Here is a 7,463-nt window from a genome sequence, read left to right as displayed (position 1 = left end):
CCGGGACGGGAAAGGCGCAGAGCAGGCGCAGGCGGCGGCGGCGGCGGCGGGGCAGGGCAGGGCGGGCGTCCCGGCAGAGGGCGCGCGGTCGCCCTGTCGCCCTCCGCCCCGCCGGGGTCACAGTGCCCCCTCCCTCGCGCCCTAGCCGCCCTGCCGGGCTATTTTTACGCGCGGACACCGGACACCAGACACCGGGCTGGGGCGGCGGCCGAGGCGGGGCCGCACCGGGGCCGGGCGTCGGGGCCACACGTCGGTTCGCGGGTCGCCGGGGCTGCGCGCGCCATGGAGCCGCGGTGCCCGCCACCGTGCGGCTGCTGCGAGCGGCTGGTGCTCAACGTGGCCGGGCTGCGCTTCGAGACGCGGGCGCGCACGCTGGGCCGCTTCCCGGACACTCTGCTAGGGGACCCAGCGCGCCGCGGCCGCTTCTACGACGACGCGCGCCGCGAGTACTTCTTCGACCGGCACCGGCCCAGCTTCGACGCCGTGCTCTACTACTACCAGTCGGGCGGGCGGCTGCGGCGGCCGGCGCACGTGCCGCTCGACGTCTTCCTGGAAGAGGTGGCCTTCTACGGGCTGGGCGCGGCGGCCCTGGCACGCCTGCGCGAGGACGAGGGCTGCCCGGTGCCGCCCGAGCGCCCCCTGCCCCGCCGCGCCTTCGCGCGCCAGCTATGGCTGCTTTTCGAGTTTCCCGAGAGCTCTCAGGCCGCGCGCGTGCTCGCCGTAGTCTCTGTGCTGGTCATCCTCGTCTCCATCGTCGTCTTCTGCCTCGAGACGCTGCCTGACTTCCGCGACGACCGCGACGGCACGGGGCTTGCTGCTGTAGCCGCAGCCGGCGCGGTGAGAGGCGGGGCGTGGGTGGAGACGGGCGGGGTTTGGGAGGAGATGGGCGGGGTCCAGAGGGGACCTGGCCAATCATAAGGCGGGGCCAGGGGCTGCGAGGGGTGGGCCAGCCGAAGACAGGGTGGGCGGGAGGCGGGGCCTGAGGATCCGGGTCGGAGGACCTGCCCCATCAGAAGGTGGGGTTGAGGTCAGTGAGAAACCCGGCGTGCAGAGGGCAGGGCCCTTGATGCAAGGGGTAGGAGGACAGGAACCTTAAAAATCACAGCTGAGGGGGGCCAAGGAGAGCCTGAAAACTCCAGAGTCTGTGCGGCTGGGTGGTGAAAGCCAGGCCCTGAATAACTCCAGCTGAGGGTGCTGGAGCCCGAGGGGCGACAGTAGGAGGAATCTATGGAAAGAAAGCCAGGTTGAGGGGCCAGAGGAGGGGGCCTAGGGCTCGGCTTGCAGAGAAGGTCTTTTTTTTTTTTTTTTTTTTTCCTGTGAGACAGAGTCTTGCTCTGTCGCCCAGGCTGGAGTGCAATGGCGCTATCTCGGCTCACTGCAAGGTCTGCCTCCCGGGTTCAAGCGATTCTCCTGCCTTAGCCTCCCAAGTAGCTGGGATTACAGGTGCAGGCCACCACGCCCGGCTAATTTTTGTATTTTTAGTAGAGATGGGGTTTCACCGTGTTGGCCAGGATGGTCTCTATTTCCTGACCTCGTGATCCGCCCGCCTCGGCTTCCCAAAGTGCTGGGATTACAGACGTGAGCCACCGCGCCCAGCCGCATTATACTCTGGGCGGGGACTGTGGAGGGCAAGGAAAAGCTAGGCACAAGGTGGTGGGGCCAGGGCAGGGATGCTCCCCATGTAGAAAATCAACACTGGAGGCGGGACTTTGAGAGAGAAGAGGTTGCACCCTACTCAAACATGAGTTCCCACGCATGAAGGGGCAGGAACCACGTCTCCAGCCACCCACCAGGTCAGGCAACCAGAAAGTCAGCGGCCCATGGATGATCCCTGGGATCTTGGGAGGAAGTCTGGGATAACCAGGTCACCGAGGGCCTTGGCGCAGCGGCTACTGACCAATGTGTAAAGAGGAGCTGGGTATTTAAATGATGATTAAGGCTGTCCCCGTGTCCTAGCCCCAGCCTGACCCTCCCTGAACACTTTCCTCCCTGCAGTTCCCCGCTCGGCTGAATGGCTCCAGCCAAATGCCTGGAAATCCACCCCGCCTGCCCTTCAATGACCCGTTCTTCGTGGTGGAGACGCTGTGTATTTGTTGGTTCTCCTTTGAGCTGCTGATACGCCTCCTGGTCTGTCCAAGCAAGGCTATCTTCTTCAAGAACGTGATGAACCTCATCGATTTTGTGGCTATCCTTCCCTACTTTGTGGCACTGGGCACCGAGCTGGCCCGGCAGCGAGGGGTGGGCCAGCAGGCCATGTCACTGGCCATCCTGAGAGTCATCCGATTGGTGCGTGTCTTCCGCATCTTCAAGCTGTCCCGGCACTCAAAGGGCCTGCAAATCTTGGGCCAGACGCTTCGGGCCTCCATGCGTGAGCTGGGCCTCCTCATCTTTTTCCTCTTCATCGGTGTGGTCCTCTTTTCCAGCGCCGTCTACTTTGCCGAAGTTGACCGGGTGGACTCCCATTTCACTAGCATCCCTGAGTCCTTCTGGTGGGCGGTAGTCACCATGACTACAGTTGGCTATGGAGACATGGCACCCGTCACTGTGGGTGGCAAGATAGTGGGCTCTCTGTGTGCCATTGCGGGCGTGCTGACTATTTCCCTGCCAGTGCCCGTCATTGTCTCCAATTTCAGCTACTTTTATCACCGGGAGACAGAGGGCGAAGAGGCTGGGATGTTCAGCCATGTGGACATGCAGCCTTGTGGCCCACTGGAGGGCAAGGCCAATGGGGGGCTGGTGGACGGGGAGGTACCTGAGCTACCACCTCCACTCTGGGCACCCCCAGGGAAACACCTGGTCACCGAAGTGTGAGGAACAGTTGAGGTCTGCAGGACCTCACACCTCCCTAGAGGGAGGGAGGGAGGGCAGGGTGGAGGGCAAGGCTGGGGGGAGGGGATTGGGTTTAGGAAGAGCTAGGTTAAGTCGTAACGAGTGGGGAAACACTGAGTCTTGTTGGGTCTTGGGTTGTGTGGTTTGGTAGCTCCCGTGGGTACCTCCTGAAGCAGCAGCGAATGGCAATGGGTTGTGTTGTGTTAATGAAGACTCAATTGGTTCATATTACTCTGAGTTGTGCAAAGCTCATGGAGCCTTTTGGGGTAGTGTTGAGATAGGTTTGGTCGTATCATTTTGTGAGTTTCCTAGGTCAGTGTTGGGTTTGGTTGGGTTGTGAGTCTGGGAGAGTGTGGTCCAGCTGCATTGTGTAGGATTCTGTGGTTTGGTGGGTCCCCTAGGGCCATGTTGGGTCAAGTTAGATGGTCCCCCATGGCATTGTTGAGATCGAATGTGTGTGGTGTTAAGTTTCGTTGAAACATGGTGGAAATTGTGTAGCTCTGTGATTCTTCCAGGGGCATGTTATTTTAGGTTCTGTGAACTTGCGAGTCATGTAGAAATGTGAAGAGTCCAGTGGTAGAATTTGAGCTTTCTAGGTCACATTGGGTTAAGTTTGTATGACCAAATGAATCTTGTAGGGTTCTGTTGGGCTTAACTGTGTAGAGGTGTGTGGCTGGACATTTTTCGTGGCCACAGCGAGTTGAGTTGTGTTGAATTGTACAACCATATGAGCCTTGTAAGGCCAGTTCGGTTGGGTCATGCCACTGTTTGAGTCTCATAGGGCCATGCTGAATTGAGTTCCATTGAGTCGTGTCACTATGTGAGTCCTACAGGAAGTTGGGTTGAGTTGGACTGTGCGAACGAGTTCCATAGGGCCACATCGGGCTGTTTTGCATTTAGTGGTAGCACCAGGACCCAAAGGAAATAGCAGTGGGGAAGCATCATGTATCTGGGAGCATGCAGTGGCGAGGGCTCTGGGAGATGTGCCGAGCTGGCTCCCCAGCTCGCTGTAGGGGGCGGGACTGGATTCTGTATCCATGGGATTGGGTGTTCATCCAGAGGTGACTGGGTAAATTAGGAAGAGGTGGATGCTCCTCCTGTTTACCCCACATCCACTTCATTGTGCTGTTCACTCCCATTCTCCCCTACAGTTTTATGCTCAGACATGGAGGTCAGAGCCACAAGGGAAGGGGGAGAGGGGAAGAAAACTGTACTCTGTCCAGACATGATAGAGGGACAGAGCCAAAAGGATGGAGAAAGAGACCCAGAAAAAGGAAGAGGTGGAAACCCAGAGAGACAGAGACCCAAAGGGAGAGAAACAGAGACTCAGGGAGAGGGAGACAACGACCTGGAGGGTGGGGTATGGCAGAGATGCAGAAGAGAGGAACAGAAATCCAGAGTGGGGAGACAGAGACCAAGAGCAGGGCATAGAAGCCGGGCGAAGTGGCCCATGCCTGTAATCTCAGCACTCTGGGAGGCCGAGGAAGGGGGATTGATTGAGGCCAGGAGTTCAAGACCAGCCTGGGCAACATGGTGAGACCCCATCTCTACAAAAAATACAAAAATTAGCTGAGTGTGGTGGCACATGCCTGTGATCCCAGCTACTCAGGAAGCTGAGGCAGAAAGATCCCTTGACCCTGAGAGGTAGAGGCTGCATTGAGCCATGATTGCACCACTGCACTCCAGCCTGGGCAACAGAGGGAGCCCCCGTCTCAACAAACAAACAAAAAGAGCCGGTGGGGGAGGGAGGGACAGAGACCCAGAGGGCAGCGTCAGGCACCCAGAGTTGGAGACAGAACAACAGAGTCTCAGGGAAAGAGAACCACAATAGAAAAAGGCAGAAAAGGCCGGGCGCGGTGGCTCATGCCTGTAACCCCAGCACTTTGGGAGGCCGAGGTGGGCAAATTACGAGGTCAGGAGATCCAGACCATCCTGGCTAACACGGTGAAACCTCGTCTCTACTAAAAATACAAAAAAATTAGCCGGGTGCGGTGGCGGGCACCTGTAGTCCCAGCTACTCGGGAGGCTGAGGCAGGAGAATGGCATGAACCTGGGAGGCGGAGCTTGCAGTGAGCCAAGATTGCGCCACTGCACTCCAGCCTGGGTAGCAGAGCAAGACTCTGTCTCAAAAAAAAAAAAAAAAAAAAAGAAAAGAAAAGAAAAAGCCAGAAAAAGTTGGTGCCCCTGAACCCAAGAGTGATGTACAGTCTATTCCATAGAATCACAGAACAATCCTGAACCAGGCCTGTCACCTACCCTCCCTGCAGCTCAGGAAGGCTGTCAGACAGGCTGGGGGCCTCACTCTGTTTTCCAGGGGAGAAACCTGAGTCTCAGAGCAGGGGAGTGGCTTCCCAAGGTCTCACAGCTTGTCCCCAGGGGCCAGGCAGGCTGTCTGTCTGCTTCACATGTCCCCATCAGCCTGTTGGGACACACGGGTCCTCCTGAGTCCCGTAGCCTCGTTTCTTACAGACGGGGAAACTGAGGCTCAGAGCAGCAGGTGTTACCCAAGGTCACAAGGCCGAACATTTTCAGAAATCTTTCAGAACTCAAAGGGCATTTAGAGGAAGAAGGCTGAAATCACTAACACATATAGGGCTTCCTTTGGTATCAAAGTACTTTACTTGGATTAATTTATTAAAACCTATCCAGTGGTTTACAGACTGTTGTTGTTATTTTTAGCCATACCCACCCCTTTTTTGGGTCAAATAAATCTTCCTTAGAGACACCAGTGGGAAGCATGGGAAGGGAACTGGTTGGAGGAGAACACGCCTCCTCTTGGCAACTCAAAATGCAGCTCAGGAATTCAGTGTGGAAACCCCTGGTTTCATCTGAGCACCTTTTCATACAGCTAAAGAGAAGGTACAGATGGTGGGAGGAGTTTGATAATGGTTGAAATTAATAGAAGCTTTAGGTAGTCACTTGTCTCTGAAATGGAGAGAAAGCCACATTTAGGGACAGAATGGAGACGGACCTCACAGTGACAAGAGACAGGTTGGACTCCAGCACAGAGACCTAAAGAGGAGACACAGACAGGAACTGAGGCCGGGAGGGAGGAGAGGCACAGAGCAAAAGAGAGAAATCCAAGGGCAAGGGGGAAGAGGGCAGATGGCCGGGAGCAGGAACAGAGACCCCCACGAGGGGAAAGAGAAGCAGACAGTGACCCCAAGAGAGAGGATGCAAGAGGCTCAGCAAGAAGGAGACTGGGACCCAGAGAGGGTGGACAGATATCCAGAGAGAAGAAAACTGGGACCTAGAAAGAGGGGGACAGAGACCCAGAGAGAAGGGGGGACAGAGACCTGGGGGGGAACAGAGACCCAGAGAGAGGGGGGACAGAGATCCAGAGACAGAGAGAGAGACAGAGACCCAGAGAGAGAGGGGGACAGAGACCCAGAGAGAGAGGGACAGAGACCCAGAGAGAGAGGGGGACAGAGACTCAGAGAGAGAAGGACAGACCCAGAGTTGGAGGGAGACAGAAATCCAGAGGGAGGGGAACAGAGACCTGGAGATAGGGGGACAGAGACTGTTTCCCAGTCACTCTGTTTGGAAACCTCATCCCTACTATCCCCTCCAGGACTAGAAGCTAGAAGCTAGAGTCCTGCTATGCGGCAGGATGTATTGGCTGTTTAGGAACAGGGGAAGGGTGGAGAAGCCGGAGAGGTGACCTGAACGCACACCCAAAGCCTGGGAAGTGGCCCTTCCCCCCCCCCCCCACCCCCCGCCAATAAATAACTGGAGCGGCCTTGTGTGTTGCCTTGGCTGGGATGGTGAGGAGCAGGAAACACCCTAACCGGGGACACCCTCCTGCCACCTTGCCATGCTATATTTAGGCTGAGGGGGTGTGGGATGACCCTCGAGGCAGGTGTCAGTTTTCCTTCTGAAAATAGCGCAGGCGGAGGGGAGCGGAGTCTCAGGGTGGAGGTGTGGTGGGGTGAGGAGCCCCGCTGCCCTCATAACTGTCCTGAGACACTCCGGCTCCGGTCCCATCCCTGTCTTTCTCAGGGTCTCTCAGGGGCTCTGTCCCCTTCTCGGGGGGGTGGGGGGGTCTGCCCTCACGCTCTCTGGGCCTCTGTCTTCTCTCTGGGCTCCTGCCCTCCCCTACTCTCTCTAGTCTCGGTCCCCCTCTTTCTTTTGGTCTCTCCCCACTTTTCCATGTCTTCTCCCTATCTCTCCCTTCATGTCACCGCGCACCATTTCTCAAAGTAGCTGATTGTTCTTAAGACACATCTGTCTATCTCTGGTCCTATGATACCTTGCACGTCTCTTATCTGAGCTCAGGACAAGACCTTCTTCCCCGGTCCCCAGCCAGGAAATTCCAGGGGAGAGGAGTATGAGGGAGCCCCCACATCCACTGTCTCCCCGGGCCTGGGGCCTTATCACTGCCCAAGCCCAGCTGGTTAATGTCTGGCGTGGAGCTCCTGGGAAGTGGGGAGGAGAGCAGAGGGTGGGAATCTGCCCCGGGATTGACACGCAATTGGCAAAAGACGGCAAAGGAATCTCAGGCCCAGACTCCTGGGGCTAATGGAGGAGGAGGCTGGGGGCTGGACTCCTGAGTCTGAGACGGGGCGGGGTTGGGAGGTGGTGGGGGGAACTGTGGGCTTAGTACTCAGGCGCCTGGGGCTGGGGGGAGAGGTGGC

The 7,463-nt window shown here is 57.4% G+C and overlaps 1 protein-coding gene across 1 annotated transcript; it reads left to right on the top strand.

The window, feature by feature from the left end:
- Positions 1 to 52: 52 nt before the first annotated feature.
- On the top strand, positions 53 to 5,487 carry KCNA7 (potassium voltage-gated channel subfamily A member 7). Its single transcript, XM_009436025.4, has 2 exons — positions 53 to 837; positions 1,996 to 5,487. Exons 1-2 carry the CDS (start codon positions 283 to 285, stop codon positions 2,809 to 2,811), a joined length of 1,371 nt encoding a protein of 456 aa, XP_009434300.2. The 5' UTR covers positions 53 to 282; the 3' UTR covers positions 2,812 to 5,487.
- Positions 5,488 to 7,463: the final 1,976 nt, after the last annotated feature.

This window comes from Pan troglodytes, chromosome 20, assembly GCF_028858775.2.
Source record: "Pan troglodytes isolate AG18354 chromosome 20, NHGRI_mPanTro3-v2.0_pri, whole genome shotgun sequence".
In the NCBI taxonomy this organism is placed as follows: Eukaryota; Metazoa; Chordata; class Mammalia; order Primates; family Hominidae; genus Pan; species Pan troglodytes.
Note: the sequence above shows the minus strand (reverse complement) of the source record. Positions and strands in the feature narration are given on the sequence as shown.

Bases quoted from the DNA above. Each gene is read 5' to 3' on its own strand.
- KCNA7 (XM_009436025.4), top strand. From the start codon at position 283: ATGGAGCCGCGGTGCCCGCCACCGTGCGGCTGCTGCGAGCGGCTGGTG. The intron at 838-1,995 runs GTGAGAGGCGGG...TCCTCCCTGCAG, and splicing joins CTGTAGCCGCAGCCGGCGCG to TTCCCCGCTCGGCTGAATGG.